The sequence below is a fragment of the Cibotium barometz genome, chromosome 8 (assembly GCF_041138505.1).
Source record: "Cibotium barometz isolate CiBa-2024 chromosome 8, ASM4113850v1, whole genome shotgun sequence".
In the NCBI taxonomy this organism is placed as follows: Eukaryota; Viridiplantae; Streptophyta; class Polypodiopsida; order Cyatheales; family Cibotiaceae; genus Cibotium; species Cibotium barometz.
The window spans coordinates 60,031,460-60,050,119 of NC_141053.1; the positions used below are offsets into that span (position 1 = coordinate 60,031,460).

Genomic DNA, 18,660 nt, shown 5'->3' on the forward strand with positions numbered 1-18,660 from the left:
GGCCAGTACAGGCTGTACCAGCAAGTGCACAGGCCGTACAGCCCTGTACGACAGCCGTACAGTGTACGGACAGGGCTGACGCATGCTTTTCTGAATTCTGTAGCTTCAGGCGGCGCTTGTCAGGTGGCTGGGCAGACCTGAATACACAGGTTCAGGTTGGTACAGGAGTGGACAGCAGGCTGTTTATGCAAGTACAACTCCTGGCACGTATCCCGAGGCGGTACAGACGGGTACTGTGCTGATTTTCAGATCTGTATTTTTCAAGGACAGCATAAGAGTGAGCATCAGGAGGAGGATACAGGCAAGTGCAAGCACACGTGTGAAGCAGGGTTGTGGATTCAAGTGCCTGCAAGCACAGATTGGTGCTGTTGCTTCCTCCAGTGTTGTTTCACGAGCTGAACTTGGTAAGCTCTGTTTCTGTTCATCCATCTCTCTTCCTACTGCTTGATGTCTGCTGCAGGTATGTGTTATCTGGCTCCTTGTGAGAGGAGGGGTATGGCAGATTGACAAGGGATTAAGACAGAGATTGGACAGCACATGTATGTTTGAGCTGAGAAGATGTGTCATGCTCTTGAGTTATGCCAGATGTATGCCCATGGCTGGCCTGCTTTGTGATCTTGGCTGATCAGAGGGAGGCACAGTGTGTTGCTTGAGGACACAGATCTGTGTGCATAGATCCTCTGTGCTGAGAAGGATTTGTGGGCCGTCAGATTGGACTTACAGGTGTAAACTCTTGGCTGGTCTTTGTGTTGTACTCAGCCATACATATTATTTTAATTGAATAAAGAAATACCGCAAGGGGCGCCAAGCTTTGGGGCCAACAGGTGTCGCTGTGTTTTCAGATTTGGGCACTCTAGCCCCAATCTGTGTTTTGTTTCTCATCTAGACTACAAGTGGACAGGTGATTGCTCCTACCGCACTCTGGTTTTCTATCAGAGGCCGGTTTCAAGGTTCCGTTGCCGGGACCAATCATCAACTTTCTGAAGGGGGTGAGCTCGTGGTTGCCTTGAAGAAAGCCATCGCTGAAAATTCAGCAATCATGTCTGATACAGAGGAAGAGTACTTCTATCATGAAGAAGAAGAGCAAGAGTCTTCTCTTGAAAGAGATGTATCTGAGGATATTTTTGCAGGAGAACAGGCTGCAGATGTTGAGCCTTATGAGGATGTAACACAGCCAGAAGATGTGCATGGTAAAGAGGATGATGATGCTCGGTTCAAAGATCGCTTGGCTAGTGTTATGGATACTTTTATGCAGCTCACACAGAGTGAGAGATTTGCTGAATTTTTGAGATCTCGCACAGAGCCCCGCACAGAGCCCCAGAAAAAGAAGAAGAAGGTTCGTTCAAAGAATCTTTCTCAGGGTCATAGTGGAACCACTCCACAGGATCCATCTCCTGCACAGTTTCCGAACATGCAGCATGCTTTTGGTGCTAACCCACAGAGTTCCTTCTATGGACAGCCACCTATTCCTCAGCAGAACATGCATCCAGGTTATTTTGGTGGTGGCTCGGTGTTTCAATCCATGACTGGGGGTTATCCTCAGGGAGGCATGGGTATGTATGGGCCTTTTGGAGCCAATTTTCAGCCTGGCATGCAAGGGAATATGTATGGTGGTATGCAGTCCGGTATGCAAGGAAATGTGTTTGGAGGCATGCAACCTGGGATGCAAGGCAATATGTTGCATGCAGCCAGGTATGCATAGTGGAATGTATGGAAACATGGCTGGAATGTATGGTATGCCTGGCATGGGAATGGGAAATGTTGACCCAATGATGGGTATGAATGTTGGGGGCAGCAATCTCACGACACCACTTCCATATGATAATCTAACGCCTATGGGAAAGGCGAAGGATTACAAGGAAGGGGGAGCTGCAGTGAAGTTTGACACTTTCAGTGGGGCCAAGGATAAACTTAAAGCACTTACCTTTTTACAGCAGTTTGATGCTGCTTTTTCTGGTGGGAATTACACAGAGTCTTCTAAGGTGAGGAAAGCTGCCACTTTTCTCAAGGGCAATGCTTTGCAGTGGTGGTCTACTCTTCTTTTGCAGGGCATAGCACCCACCACATGGGTCCAATTCAAACAGGTTTTCTCTTCCGTATGGCTCACATCTACATTTGAGGTGGATGTTATGACAGCATGGCACAAGCTGGATGCTTCAAAGTGTGATAGTTTGGAGGATTATAACAAGAAGTTTTGGGAAGCTCTACTCCCAGTGACTTCTTATCGTGCCGTGCCATTATCTGAGCAGGTAGAGAAGTATTGTTGTGGGCTGCCCAAAGTGGTACGAGATTACTGTATAAAGACGAGAGTAACGAACATGTCACAGATGATTGAAAATGCTATGACAGCTAATGCGTTACTCACAGGTGGTTCATCTGGATTTAAAGGCAGTAAGAAGTTGGGCAAGAAAGCTGAAAAATTTGGGCATGCTTCTCGTAATGCTAAAGGGTCTACAGAGACAAAGTATAAGAAGTTGCCAATGCCCAAAAGGACTTCTGAGGAAAGACAGGCTTTGAGAGATGCTCAAAAGTGTTTTTTACTGTACTGAAGAGGGGCATATGTCATTCAATTGTCCCAAGAGAACGTCCAAGAAGGACCCTGACAATAAAGGAGAGCCCAAGCCAAAGAAACCAAAGCCTTCTGCAGGCTTAGTTCCTGATCTTGTGGGGGAGCAGCTAAGTGGTGAAGCTACAGAGTTGTGCAGGGCATGGGGCAAAGTGAGAGATCAGAATGCTTTGATCTTCTTTGACACAGGTGCTAGAGCCAACTTTATTTCACCAGATTTGGCTGGCCGATTGGGGATTCACGCAGAGGAGATGGGGCCGTTACATGAGGCAAATATGGCTTGTCCAGGGTATGCAGAACCCGTTACTCCTATCATTGGGAAGCTTCGGCTTCATTTGCAGGGTTATGTGGACAGCGAGGAGTTCTTCATCATGCCTTTGGATGGCTGTGATGTTTTGTTGGGGATGCCATGGTGCCACAGGGTACATGCGGTGGTGGATACTTACAATAGGAAAATTACTCTGACTCATAGAGGGAAAGAGCATGTATTGGATGTAAAACTCAAAGGGGAATCTGTTCCTATTGTATCCGCTTCGGCGATTTCATCAGTAATGAAAAAGCATCTTTCCGCGTACTTGATTTATGTAAAGGATGCACAGGATGATGAGTCTAAGTCTAATTTGTCAATGTTAGATAAGGACAGGGCTGATTTCTTAAGTGGGTTTCAAGACTGTTTTCCTGAGTCATTGCCAGGAGAATTACCTCCTGAGAGGCCAGAAGATCATGCCATAGATCTGATTCCTGGTAGTACTCCACCGAATAGACCGCCGTATCGTGTTAGTGCAGCCCAACAGGAAGAGATTATGAGTCAGGTGCAGGAGCTTTTGAATAAGGGGTTGATTCAGCCTAGCTCATCACCCTTTTGCTCACCTGTGCTCTTAGTGCAGAAGAAGGATGGTTCTTGGCGCATGTGTATAGATTACAGGGCGCTGAATAAGAATACCATCAAGAATCGATTCCCCATACCGAGAATCGATGACATCTTGGACCGCTTACAGGGCTCCATAGTTTTTAGTCGTATTGACTTGAAAAGCGGGTATCATCAGATACGCATTAGACCCGAGGATGTGCATAAGACAGCATTCCGAACCACGTTTGGGTTGTATGAGTTCTTGGTTATGCCCTTTGGTTTGACAAATGCGCCTGCCACATTTAACAGAATGATGGACAGGATTTTCAGGCCTCATAGAGAGTTTGTGGGCACATTCTTTGATGATATGATTGTGCATTCACGAACTGAGGAAGAGCATAGAAGGCATTTGGCCATTGTGTTTGCAGAACTCAGAAACCATAGATTGGTGGTTAATGGCAAGAAGAGTGAGTTTTTCTTGCAGGAGATACATTTCTTGGGGCATATTGTGTCTGGTCATGGAGTCCGTATGGATCCAGCAAAGGTGGAAGCAATACTTAATTGGCCAGCTTTGAGGACCGTGCATGATGTACGCAGCTTTCTAGGATTGTGTTCCTATTACAGGCGTTACATACGGCACTTTGCTGAAATTGCTTCACCTCTTCATGCTTTGACGAAGAAAGCAACTCCGTTTAGATGGGCTGATCGGGAAATTACAGCATTCAAAAAGCTCAAAGAAAAGCTTACTTCGGACCCAGTATTGGTGTTACCGGACCTCCGAAAGGCTTTTGTTGTCCAGTGTGATGCATGTGGAAGTAGCATTGGTGCAGTTCTCATGCAAGAGGGACATGTGATAGCCTATGAGAGTAGAGTTTTGCAAGATGCCGAGAAGCATTTACAGGTGTATGAGAAAGAGATGTTGGCTGTAATTCACGCTCTTTCTACATGGAAACACTACTTGCTTGGGGCTGATTTCACTGTGCACACAGATCATCAGACCTTGCGATATTTCCTCACGCAGACTAAGCTTTCAGAGAAGCATATGCGTTGGGCAAACTTTTTGTCAATGTTTCACTTCCAGATTGTGCATGTGAAAGGCAAAAAGAATGTAGTGGCAGATGCTTTGTCACGCAAGCCACAGGTCTCTGCAGTTTCACTTGCTTATCATCATGAGCTTGATGAAATGAAAGAGCAATATGCCCATGATGAGGATTTTGAAAGGTTGTATGATCAGATGTCTGAGGGTCAGCGGCATGAGCATTATACTCTCAGAGATGGGTTTTTATTGATGCATGGCAGACTGTGTGTTACCAGGCCATTGCGACTCAAGGTTATGATTGAAAGTCATGCTCCACCGTATGCAGGTCATAGAGGGATTGACGCCACGGTCAAAGCAGTGGAGACTTTCTTTTATTGGCCAACCTTGAGAAGAGATGTTGATGCCTTTGTGAGGCAATGCATCGTATGTCAGAAGGTAAAGTTTGACCGTCAGAAGACACCAGGGTTATTACAGCCTTTACCTATTCCGGATAGACCTTGGGAGAGCATTGCCATGGATTTTGTATTTGATCTTCCACGGACACAAACGGGAAACAATGCGCACAGGCCAGTACAGGCTGTACCAGCAAGTGCACAGGCCGTACAGCCCTGTACGACAGCCGTACAGTGTACGGACAGGGCTGACGCATGCTTTTCTGAATTCTGTAGCTTCAGGCGGCGCTTGTCAGGTGGCTGGGCAGACCTGAATACACAGGTTCAGGTTGGTACAGGAGTGGACAGCAAGCTGTTTATGCAAGTACAACTCCTGGCACGTATCCCGAGGCGGTACAAACGGGTACTGTGCTGATTTTCAGATCTGTATTTTTCAAGGACAGCATAAGAGTGAGCATCAGGAGGAGGATACAGGCAAGTGCAAGCACACGTGTGAAGCAGGGTTGTGGATTCAAGTGCCTGCAAGCACAGATTGGTGCTGTTGCTTCCTCCAGTGTTGTTTCACGAGCTGAACTTGGTAAGCTCTGTTTCTGTTCATCCATCTCTCTTCCTACTGCTTGATGTCTGCTGCAGGTATGTGTTATCTGGCTCCTTGTGAGAGGAGGGGTATGGCAGATTGACAAGGGATTAAGACAGAGATTGGACAGCACATGTATGTTTGAGCTGAGAAGATGTGTCATGCTCTTGAGTTATGCCAGATGTATGCCCATGGCTGGCCTGCTTTGTGATCTTGGCTGATCAGAGGGAGGCACAGTGTGTTGCTTGAGGACACAGATCTGTGTGCATAGATCCTCTGTGCTGAGAAGGATTTGTGGGCCGTCAGATTGGACTTACAGGTGTAAACTCTTGGTTGGTCTTTGTGTTGTACTCAGCCATACATATTATTTTAATTGAATAAAGAAATACCGCAAGGGGCGCCAAGCTTTGGGGCCAACAGGTGTCGCTGTGTTTTCAGATTTGGGCACTCTAGCCCCAATCTGTGTTTTGTTTCTCATCTAGACTACAAGTGGACGGGTGATTGCTCCTACCGCACTCTGGTTTTCTATCAGAGGCCGGTTTCACCTACGCTTCGGTGAGAGCCATCGCGTGTAGCGCTGGCCACTAGGCAGGCGAGCGAAGAAGAAGAGCAGCGGCGCTTCACCAGCGCGCACAGCTGGTTGGAGTCGGGCGCCGTGCTGCAGGTTCGCACGCAGCTGAGGAGTCGGGCGCCGTGCGTCGCCGACTCGATAGCACACTCAGTCCCCTACAAAGCTTCGAAAAGTCACCTGCCGTGTATTCGCCACGCTCACGTCGACTAGTTCGCTTGCCCATCGCCGGCATAAACTCGACGTCGTCTTCTTTTGTGCGCAAAGGCGGCTGCAGCGAACCTGTGTGCAGAACTCGTCGCCTTCAGCAAAACATCCCATCGTTGTCCCCTCCAGCACCATATGTAGACAGGCGAATCAACTTACGCTTCTGTGTATAGAAGCTCCAACCAGCTGCAGTTCATCTGCACAGATTTTCAGCAGCAGCAACAGCATCAATACAGCAGCACCAAATTCAACGCCCCCTTTCTGCAACATTAATCAGAAATTTCAGAGGTACATACTTCATTTTTTTTTGGGATTTGCAATTGAGCAGGTACAGGTGTCAAATTGCTCAAATTTTGAGCAAAATTGGCAAAATTGGGTGACATTGGTCACATTCAAGATCAATTTGCAGGAAATTGGATGTCAAAATTTGGGGCTTTTGATGTAATTGTGCAATTGGGCATTCATACATGCTGTATGATGTGAGAAATCTCACATTCGGGCCAAAATTGCAGGAAGTTGTAGTGCAAATCAAAGGGCTTTTGTGCCGATTGGGTTGATTTGCATGCAAGCACTCGCATTTGATGCTTTGGGCAATGTGTTGATGCCTGTCAAGCACTCAATGTGCCTGTAAATCAAGGGGCTTTTATGTATTGGATGTATATGTGGCCAGGCGGAAGCACTGTGAAGACTCTGGATGCCTTCATGTGCGTTTATGTACCAAGTATGATCAGAAATTGATCTTAAATCAAGGGGCTTTTCAAGATTTTATGCTTGTTGAGCTTGGCAAAGCAGCAGGCAAGACTTTTATGCCTTGAATCCTCAGAAATCAGCTTGCAGTCAAGGGGCTTTTGCTCAATTTCTGTTCGGGACTGTTGTATGCAGTGGTCGGGACTGTAAAAGTCTGATTTTCACTCATTTGGACAGCCAGGAGAGCATTTATTGCTACTGTACCTGCTGGTACAAATTTGGTACAGCTTTGTACAAGTTTTGGCATGGCTGCACATTGATTTGAGTGACCAAAAGGCTCAATTTCAGCTGCTGTACTTGCCAGTACAGGTTTGGTACATCATTGGTGAGCACTTAGTACTGCTGTACAGTACTTTGGAAGGGCAACAGAGCACATTTAAGGTGCTGTCCTAAATCTGCAGCAACCAGATTTTGGTGATTTTATCACATACAGTGGGAGTAGAGTTGCATTTGTGCTTCCGCAGTAAGAGATAAACTTTGGGAGAACAACAGTGAGCACTTTGTGTGCTTTTGGTGCAGTGTTTGCACATCTTGCAGGAAGTCAGGCATTGACAGGTTGCATATTGCTATGGCAACCACAGGTGAGAGCTCTTCATTGCTTCACATCAAGAAGCTTGAAGGCTCACATAATTATGACATTTGGCAAACCCAGTGCTATAATGTGTTGCTCCAGAAGAAGCAGCACAAGCCCATCAAAGAAAGGGGTGTAATGCCCGCTTCTCTTACTGCTGAAGAGTGGGAAGATATGGATGAGCTGGCAAGATCTACCATCATGTTGTCTGTGTCAGACTCTTTACTTTTCAGCATACGTGAAGAGAAGACAGCTTGGGGAATGTGGCAAAGATTGCAGGACTTGTATGCCCAGCAAAGTGCCTCAAGCAAAGTGTATTGGTTGAAGAAACTCATAGGTCTTCAAATGAAGGAAGGGGCGTCTATGGCAGCCCATCTAAATGAGTTTAATGGTATTGTCAGCCAAGTTATAAATCAAAAGTTGGCAATGGACGATGAGTTCAAAGCCACCTTCTCTTATGCACTTTGCCAGAGAGTTGGGACACATTCAGGACAGCCACTAGCAATTCGAATGCTATGCTGTCATATGCAGATGTTGAGGGTGCTCTTCTTCAAGAAGAGATGAACAGGAAGAACAATTCCGTTGGAAAGTCCAATGCAATGAATGCACGTGGGAGATCCCAGCAAAGGGAAAAAAGCCAAGAATGGGGAAGGAGCAAGTCCCGCTCCAAAAAGGACTTGGAATGCCATTATTGTGGCAAGAAGGGACACATCAAAAAGCAATGCTACAAATGGAAGAATGATCAAAAGGAAAAGGGCAAAGGAAAAGACAAAGACAAAGATGAAGCCAAAGATGCAAAGCCAAAGGGCAAAAGTGGAGTCAAGATTGAAGAAGTCAATGTGTCACATGCAGGTGACAGTGAGGATGAAGTCCTATTCACGTCTTCACTTGATGCCCATTCACTTCTTGCAGGAGATGGTCATGGTATGCACTCATGGATCATTGATTCAGGTGCCTCCTTTCATGTCACAGGTTGCAGAGACTTGTTTGTCAGGTATACTGCTGGCAATGAAGGAGTAGTTTATTTGGGTGACAACCATGCATGCAAGATTCTTGGCAGAGGTGATGTGAGGCTTGTGTTTTCAGATGGCTCACAGCTTATGCTCCATGATGTCAGGCATGTGCCTGAGATTAAGAAGAACCTGCTTTCTACTGGACGGCTTGATGATGCTGATTATGTTACCACATTTGGTCGTGGAAAGTGTAAGATTAGTAAGGGCTCACTGGTTGTTGCCAGAGGCTCTAAGGTGGACACTCTTTACTTCATGCATGCAGGTGTTTGTCACCATGCTAATGTAAATGCAACCGAGCTGCCGGAAATCTCTATGTGGCATAGCCGGTTGGGACACATGAGTGTCAAAGGAATGGAGCAATTGTCTTGTTTGGGTTACTTGCCTTCTCTAAAGTTTTCAAGTTTTCAGTTTTGTGAGCATTGTATATATGGCAGGCAACTCCAGTGCCCCCACAAGAAAGCTCTTGGACAGAAAGATGTTCAGTTAGAGCTTGTGTATACAAATGTATGTGAGATGCCTCAGCTTTCTTTGGGAGGGGCAAAATATTTTGTGTCTTTTATAGATGATGCCACACGCAAGGTGTGGGTTTATCCTCTTCGTTTGAAGAGTGATACATTCTCAGTGTTTGAGAAGTTTGTTGCTCTTGTTGAGAATCAAACTGGCAAAACACTAAAGGCTTTGCGTTCCGACAATGGTGGAGAGTATATGTCCAAACAGTTTTAGGACTTTTGTGATGCTAAAGGCATCAAGAGGGAGCTCTCTACTCCTTATGATCCTCCACAAAACGGGACAGCAGAGAGGATGAACAGGACCATTCAGGAGAAGGTCCGTTCTATGTTATCACATGCTGCGTTACCTCATGGTTTTTGGGCTGAAGCTGTTATGACAGCCGTTCATCTTATAAACAGGTCACCTAACACAAGGCTTGGTGGGAAAGTGCCAGAGGAAGTATGGACTGGGAAGCCTCCGTCATACAAGCACTTGAGAGTGTTTGGTTGCATTGCATACGTGCACATACGCAGGGAAATGCGCACCAAACTTGATCCTAAGTCTCACAAATGCATATTCCTAGGATATGGTGACAGAGGTGAAATGGGGTATAGACTTTGGGATCCAGTGAATAGAAAGATTATACGCAGCAATGATGTCATTTTTTATGAAACATGCATGTATAAGGAGCCTGCAAGGCAACAGGAGCCTGGCAGAGTCATCTTTGATGATGATGGACATCATGGACAACAACCAAGGGCTGTAAATCAGCCATTACAGCAACAAAACCAGCCCTTAAATGGTGCTGAAAATGGTCCAAATGGACAGCCAAAGATGGCAGAAGATATCCCTATGGATATACCACAGTTAGAGGAGATACCGGGCATGATTTTTCAGCCTTATGGCATGAAACAGGAGCCACCAATAGGTGATATGCAGGCTGGACAACAACCTGCAAATGATGGTCATTGGGTACGGAGGTCCACAAGACCCTCCAGAGCCCCTGACAGGTTTGTTCCAGGGGTTGACTACTTGATGCTCACTGACTGTGGGGAGCCCTCATGTTATAAGGAGGCTTTACAGAGGGCAGACAAGGCTCTTTGGGAGCGTGCCATGAAGTCAGAGATGGATTCTCTGCACAAAAATGGAACATGGAAGTTGGTGCATTCGCCTACAGGCAAGAAGGTTTTGCCTTGCAAGTGGGTTTACAGGCTCAAAGTTGCACCTGATGCAAAGCCAAGATACAAAGCCAGGTTAGTGGCTAAGGGCTTCAAGCAGGAATATGGTGTGGACTTTGATGAGATCTTCTCTTCAGTGGTAAAAATGACCACACTTAGAGGTGTATTAGCTTTGGTTGCTCATGATGATCTGGATTTGATTCAGATGGATGTGAAGACTGCTTTTCTTCACGGTGATCTCCATGAGGAGATATATATGCAACAGCCAGAGGGTTATGCAGTGAATGGAAAGGAGAAGCTTGTATGCAAGCTGAAAAAGAGTCTTTATGGGCTCAAACAGGCACCAAGGAAATGGTATCATAAATTTGATACATTTATGAAATCTCAGGATTTCAGGAGAAGTGACATAGATCACTGCTTATACACCAAGAAAGCTTTGGATGGCAGTCTATTGATCCTCATCTTGTATTTTGATGATATGTTGATTGCCGGGAAATCTCGTAAAGAGATGGATGCCTTGAAGAAGAGGTTGCATCAGACCTTTGATATGAAGGATTTGGGTGATGCAAATCACATTTTGGGTATGCGGATACTTCGGGACAGAAATCAGCATGTGTTGTATTTGTCTCAAAAGGAATACATTGGCAAAGTTTTGCAGAGGTTCAATATGGACGGGGGGAAGAAGACTAGTACTCCTTTGCCTCCATATGTGAAACTCAGTGCTATGGACAGCCCACAGTCAGATAGTGGCAGGGCTGATATGGCCAAGATTCCGTATGCTTCAGCTTGTGGCAGTCTCATGTATGCCATGGTTGCTACTAGGCCGGACATTGCATTTGCAGTGGGAGTGGTTTCTAGATACATGGCCAACCCTGGCAAGAAGCATTGGGAAGCAGTGAAAGGTGTCATGAGATACCTGAAGGGCACACAGGATATGTGCATTTGCTATGGCAAACAAGATGCATTAGTGCATGGTTACACGGATTCGGATTATGCCGGTCATCCAGATAACCGGAAGTCTACTACCAATTATGTGTTTACATTAGGAGGTGCTGTGTCATGGATATCCAGGATGCAGAAGTGCACTGCCTTATCTACTACAGAGGCCGAGTATATTGCAACCACAGAGCTTGCAAGGAGGCATTATGGCTATCTCGGTTAGTGGTTGATTTGGGTTATACAGGGGATATTCCATTGTTGCATTGTGACAGTCAGAGTGCCATCCAGTTGGCAAAGAACCCTGTCTTTCATGCAAAGACGAAGCATGTGGATGTGAAGTATCACTTCATCAGAGAGGTGATAGAGAACAAGCAAATTCAGCTTGTTAAGATTCATATGGATGACAACCCGGCTGATCTGTTGACAAAGAGTTTGCCTCCGGAGCGGTTTGCTCATTGCAGACACTTGATGGGCATTGGATGAGGCCAGTTTCAATCTTGATATGGCCTTGTATATTATCATGTACATGCTGATTTTTCTTTTCCTTTACTTAAGGACACTTTGCCTTTAAGTGGGAGGTTGTTGGGGTAAAGGCATTATGCCCACCCTTGTAGTGTGTACAAGCCCATAAGTTATAGTACATAGTACACTTAGTACTTTTAATGTACTAAGTGCACTATGTGTACTAGTGCAAAATATACATGTGTGATAGGGGAGTCACACACTCATCATTCCAATGAGTTGACTTATCCCCACATATGTCTCTCTCTCTCTCCCTTCTTCTCTCTGTGTGTATATCTCCCACATTAAACCCTAATTAACTCTCCCATTCAAGAAGAAGAACAAATGGAAGCACCTGTTGGCAACTTAAGACATCGCAACAACAAAGTGGTCAATAGTAGAAGCAATTGATAACTACACACGAGTGGTTAGTGCTCTAAGGACCTAAAGTTGTCCAAGAGTGTGGGATCAATGGGAGACCAAGAAAAGATGATGTTCTCGGTTTCTACACAGTCAACACAATTCTGCAGTCCACAAAGGTTAATGAACTCGTAGCTTCAAAGATCCAATAGTTCCCACAATCGGTGGCAGCACCCACAGACCAAATTTGGCAGATTTAATTTTCCAAGTTCATTATGCATTGAGTTCCAATAATGAAACGTTTCGCGGTGACCTTCATTGGGCTAAGCGTTGGCTGACCAGCCGGCGGACAGCCAACTGACCATTTCTATGGATGCACCAGTGTTCACGAAAAACTGAGGTTTAGTGTCAGGTAAATAGCAAATTTTGAAAAATAACCTTCAAATTTCAAGATAAAAATTCACAAAAACCTACAAATTTTAAAGGATTTTAGTTATAATTTTACTAAAAACCTTTAAAATTTAGAGAAAAACCTACATAAATTTGAGGTTAAGGTTTTTTGAATTGTTGGAAAAGATGTTTTCTGCGAACACTGGGATGCACATACATGGGCAGCTAAGGGACACATGAAGACAAGAAAGCATTCGTCAGATCTGCTAAGTCAAAGCCATGTGCCATAAGGGAAGAAGGCAGTCCGAAACTGTAGTAACCAGCCTGCACAGGAGTTGGGAAAGCCACGTTGACCTTTTATTCATGCATTGTAGCTAATCACATGATAGCCAGTACTCCAAATCACCGTCCAGATTTGGGTTTAGAGCATTGAATATATTAATAGTAGAATAGGCAAATTTCTCCTCTTCTCTGTGTGCGCTCAGTTCATGCATGTTATTCAGCATTTAATTAGCATTAAGTACTGCATAGTTAGTCACGCTTCGGCTTCTACATGTAACATGTTTACAGCCCAATGAGCAGCCCGATGTCAGGCCTTGCCAAGGGCCCCCAGCCGTGTTCGAATCCCAGTTTGGACACATTCAAGGGCAAATATATTAAGATAAAAATGTGTTCCTAACCAGAGGGTGAGATGCATTAAATAGGGCACTAGGCCCCTTCATTTGTGCATTCAGCCCCTCTTAACCCTCAGCCATGAAGAGCAGCCATTGCAGGCCTTGCCAGAGGCCAGGCGTGTTTGAATCCCAGTTTGAACACATTCAAGGGCAAATATTAAGATAAGAATGTGGTGACTACAGCTTCGCATCCGCAAGCAAATAGTCCATCAGGGATATCGTGGCTGTTGGCCCCAGTTCCGGTGCTGTGAGAGTAACATGCAGCTTTCTTTCCTTAATTTTGTGCTGTATTCTACTTTCCTAAGATCCATTGCTTTTGTGAAAGGGTGTAACAAAGGCACGAATTTTCTGGAAGGCCATTACAAGATGCTTCACTGCCATACATAATCTCCTAATATGTAAGTGTTAAGACCAGCAAAGTGTAGAGACCTTAGGAGAGTAGCATACATAATCTCCTAATATATGTGAAGTGTAAGACCAGCAAAGTGTAGAGTCCTTAGGAGAGTACTACTGCAAGCTGTTGCTTACAGACCAGCAATCCCGCAGGCTTTCTGTTAGGAACCGTGCGGCAGTGTAGTGTAGAGCAAGGGAATGAATGTGTACCCAAAATGAGGATGGAGTCCGCAAGCGCGCCCAAGATGGGCAGGAGAAGGCCACCGATGATGCCAGCGTCCAGCACGGTCAGAAGGAGTTCGCTGCCCAAGGACAGCAATTCGGCAGCTACGAGGAGGAGGTAGCCATAGGCGGCGAGCAGGAAGAGGTTGCCGATGACGGTGTTGGTGCAGGGTAGGAGGCGTCTAGGCTACCACCATCCTCAGGCCATCACCACAACCACCACCCCGGCGCTTCCCCACCGTGATTTCTGTGCCTTGCGCTATGTACTCTCCGCGCATCAGAGTTCCTTATATAATAATTATTATTATTGTTATAATGCTCCGAGCTCTAATGCTCTTTTTCAAAGAAAAAATTAGCATTATAATAATTATTATTATAATGCTCCGAGCTCTACTGTGTCACATTTTGCAGCAGCGCTCGGCATTAATGCCCACTAATAATGTAATGCCATCACCTTAGGTGAGCCTAAGGTATGCATGCCCACAAAGAGAAAGCGCACTGTGTTGCGGGGGAGAGAGAGACAGAGAGGGGGAGAGAATTTTGATCCAGACACACCAGAGAGAGGGAAAGAGAGGGTGCCATCCATTAGCAAGCGTAGGGGCAGCAGCACCACAATCGCAAAAAAGTCTCTCTGCAGAGGAGGAGAGAGCGCACTCTTCGAAAGGTCTGAAAGATAGCAGGAGGGAGGGGTCCCTTCCCTTCCCCCTCGTATCCACCGGAGGTGCATTGAGCGTTGAGTAAGCGAAACGCTCAATGGACCGGGTTGAATGACTCAAAAGAGGTGCAAAACACTGGTTTGGGTAGAATTTCATTTTGGAAGACTCAAAAGAGGTGCAAAACACTGCTTCCCAACTAATTAATTAGAGATTAAAAACACCGTTCACTTGTCACAAATCAATCTTGCTCAAAAAGCAAAACAAAAGGTAAGCACACCTTTGTACAGCTGAAAAGTGCACATACCCAAGATAAGGATGGAATCAGGAAGCGCGCCAAGGATGGGCAGCAGGAGGCCACCGATGATTCCCGCGTCCAGCACAGTGAGAAGAAGCTCGCTCCCCACCGACAGCAATTTGGCCCCTACAAAGAGGAGGTAACCGTAGGCAGCCAGAAGGAAGAGGTTGCCAATGACGGTGTCGGTGCAAGGCAGGACGCCATAGGTCGCCTCACAGGACGACGAAGAGCTGATCATGGTATGGTTGGAAGAGGGGGCGGAGTTGCTGATGTTTCCGGTAGTGGCCTCCTGGGAGAGAGAGAAGGTACCGTCTTCGAGCTTTCCCCCGCCTTTGGTGTCGGAGATGAAGCCCCAACTGGGGTAGGAGCTGATGGTGTCCAGTCCGAGCGCATGCCTGTCGAGGTCGGAGAGCTGCTGGTCATAGTGCTTCTGCTGCTGGGCAAGAAGCGGTCGTGGATGCGAGAAAGCAAGGCTCGCTGAGAGTAACAAGAGGAGGACGACGACGAGAGGAGTAGACATGGCGCTGATTAAGCGTGCCACACAGCGTTCCTCCTACTATCTACTACTACTGTAAACTTTCTTCCCTGTCATCCCACAAGCGTCTTAAAAGCGGATCGTGCGAACCAATCCGCGGCACGATCACCGTCGGGATAAAGAAGTGATTATTATAATTACTAAAGAAATCGTTGGCTATTTACGAGAAGCCAAACATCTTTCAAGGTGCGCCCTTTGTTTGGGAAACCGATAGGATCATAGGAGGTACGAAGGGGGCGCTCAAGCTTGCTTCCAGGAATGTTGTTTTATATATTTTTTTGGTACGTTTTCAGCCCTACAAGCTCCCATGAGTCCCATCGTTTAGTGGACTCCATGTGGGTGGTCCAGGTGCCTCCACTGGCTCCACTCCTCCTGCTTGAACGTACTTGACGGCCTTGTTCAGCCTTTCCTTGCAAGTATCATAGAAGGTACTAGGTATGAACGTGACAACCAATACGGTAGGAGGGAAAAAATTGACCCATACCCTTCTAAAGCCATTTTAACTCGCAAACACAACCTTCTTAAATAGGGTGGGGACAAAGAGATAAAAAAATTGAGCTACTTTTTAGAGTGGGTACGTGATTTAAACTAGTACGTGACCTCTGGGCTACTGTGGCCCTACGCACTGCTCCCTTGGTGCTCTCGTGTGGCACATCACTAGAGAGGGGCTCTTAGACTTGCCACGCGATAGACATGGGATCAGTTTCCCACATTGTTGCTCTAGCAGTTTTTGTTGTTGCCTACAGTGCTTCCACATGGTAGCTCTCCCCCTGTGTTTGCCACAAGCACCCCCAAACTGTGCTCTCCTCCTCCCATGTGGCAAAAGAGAGAGTATATGGTAGGAGAGTGCACGCAAGTCATGGACCTGCACGTAAAAAGAAACCTTAGCAATCACCTCGAAATTGCACTATGTACCAACTTGTGAGCTTATATTCGAATGTGAGTGACTATATGTATGAATACACTTTGTAAGATGTGCATATGTTTTATTGGGATGAACACTACTATAAATATGTATATGTACATGTGTGTGCACCATGTGTGTAGGTTCATACATCTCTCTCTCTCTCTCTCTCTCTCTCTCTCTCTCTCTCTCTCTCTCTCTCTCTCTCTCACACACACACACACACACACACATAACACACGTATGTACCCACATGTGTACCCTCTCTCACACAGACACTCTTTCTCTCTGCAAGTATAGACCCTTACGCTCAGACAATATACATGTGTGTGTGTGTGTGCGTGTGTGTGTGTGTGTACACACGTGGAAATGTATGTGTGTATATGTGTACATGTGTGTCAACTATGTACGCACTAACATTTTGTGTGTGTGCACATGCATGCGAGTGTGTGTACCTTTATGTGTCAATAGATTTTACGCACATGTCTGTGTGAGTGTACTGTCATATCATAAAGCCTTAATGAAGATGATTCTGTGTGTCGACTCTGTGTACACACCTATGCAATTGTGTGTGTATTAGTGGTGCACATGCACATGGGGATGGGCCTAGGCACATGGGGTTAGGGTCCATTTACACATGTGGGGCATATGGGGCCCTAGGGGTATAAATAGGAGAGTACTATCATGTATTGGGACCTTTTGATCTTTTTACTCACTTTATGACATTGGGTCATCTTTTACATATGCAAAGTGACACTCCCTCATTTATGCGTGTGCTTGGTGAGCTACACCCATGTGTGGACTCCATGTGATGAGTCTAATCCATGTGTGGACTCCATGTCAATGAGTCTAATCCATCATTAATCTTTCTTAATCTCCCTCTCCTCTTGCATTGGTATCAGAGCTCTTGGCTTAGATCCCTAGGATTAGAGCCTTTGGCTTAGGTCCTTGGTTAGGGAGTGATTAGTGTTAATCATTTTTGAAATTGATTTTCACACAGTTTTCAAATTTCCTAATTTCTTATTTGATAAGATTAGCAAAGAGATTTCTGTTAATCATTTTCGAATTTGTATTTCTGAACCCTAATCCAGTTTACTATTTGATTCTTGATCTTCTTTATCTTGATTTTCTTGATTTTCGAATTAGGGTTGATTTCAGCAAAACAATCAAAATTGAGAGATTTTCTTGCATTATCCTGCTTAAAGAGCTTACAGTTCCAATTATTAATCCATAAAGCCTCTATTTCTGTTCTATTTTCCAAAATCTTGGAGTTCTTGGAGCAAATTTACAAGAAGCTTGGTTCCTTAAGCAGTTTTGTAGAGAAAATTTCATTACAGTTTCAAAAATTGGTGCATACTGTGCAGAATATTCAGATTACAAGTTTATGCAAAGTACAATTGCTGTGTAGACATCAAGATTGCTGTGTAGTTTTTAAATTATTGTGCAAATTATTGTGCAGAGTGCAGATAGAAGTGCAGTTTTCAAATTTCTATGCAGATTATTGTGCAGAGTGCAAATTGCTGTGCAGAACAGAATTCTGGTGCAGATTATTATAACAGTTGTAGATTCTGGTGCAAAAAATTGAAGGTTACACTAGTTCATTGAAGTTTGTGCAATTTCTTGAAGTTTGTGCAAAGTTTTATGTAGCTGTGCAAAGTTCCTTGAAACAGTCATAGTTAGTGCAAAGATTATGCAGAAAATCCATAAAGATTATCAAGAAAACAATGCAGAGTGAAGAACTTAAGTGTTTAAAGCAAGATTGGTGCAAAAACTTTACATTAGTAAGTGATCTTTACCCTAAACTTTATTCTATTCTTGATTTTCTTGTTTTTGTGCAAGAAAAAAGTGTTCAGCAGTTGGTCTTGGCAAGAAAAGTCAAAGACATAGCAATCCCTCTCAGAATTGAATTGAGATCATTGGCAAGCCAATGTGTTACCATTTACACCATGGGATTCCACTGCTATACAAGAATTGATAGATCTTGCTAGATATCTAACAAACAAGCCAAACAGTTGTGAATCTTTCTACATTCAAGGCAGTTACAAGCAAATCTTGATGAATGCTTAGCGCAAGAATGGTCTGAATCAGTCCAAGATTGACAAATTTACAGACATTTGAATGTGTGCATGAAGAAACCAGTGAAATGCATCTATGCAGACAGTTTTGCAAGCCAGCTATTGGATGTATGCTTGTGTGTCACTGACCGACATCAAGAAAAAGCAATAGAGAGTGCAAATTTTTAAATTTGTGCAGAACTTTAGAAAGTCTATTCAAGAAAGCTTCAAGAAAACCTAACTGCAGTTGCATTAAGTAAAGAACTTAGATTTGAACAAGCACTGAAGGGCGAGAAGCTACAATCAGAGTTGAGCAAGACAATAAGATCAACACATTAGTGTCATAACTACTCTAAAAGAGACACAAAGATCATCCTCAAACTACTTGGAGATCAAGGATCAAATAGGCGTGAACTACTGAGTGAATCAATGCATATTTGGAAGGAAGCACATATCAACAATAATACTGACATGTGTCAACATTGTTGAAATATACAAGTGAATAGGGTGTGTTTGGGAACAAGCCCTTAGCAAGAGGCT

The 18,660-nt window shown here is 44.9% G+C and overlaps 1 protein-coding gene across 2 annotated transcripts in view; it reads right to left on the reverse strand.

The window, feature by feature from the left end:
- The window catches only part of LOC147636501 (sodium/calcium exchanger NCL2-like), a 100,194-nt gene extending 84,797 nt beyond the window's left edge, over positions 1-15,397 (reverse strand). The window contains exon 1 of one of the 2 annotated variants that reach the window (XM_086801971.1): positions 14,637-15,397. In XM_086801971.1, coding sequence (XP_086658097.1) covers positions 14,637-15,147 — 511 coding nt within the window. In that variant the 5' untranslated portion in view covers positions 15,148-15,397. Of the gene's footprint in view, positions 1-14,231; positions 14,419-14,636 lie in introns of those variants that run through there. The other variant, XM_086801974.1, reaches the window with a different exon arrangement.
- Positions 15,398-18,660: the final 3,263 nt, after the last annotated feature.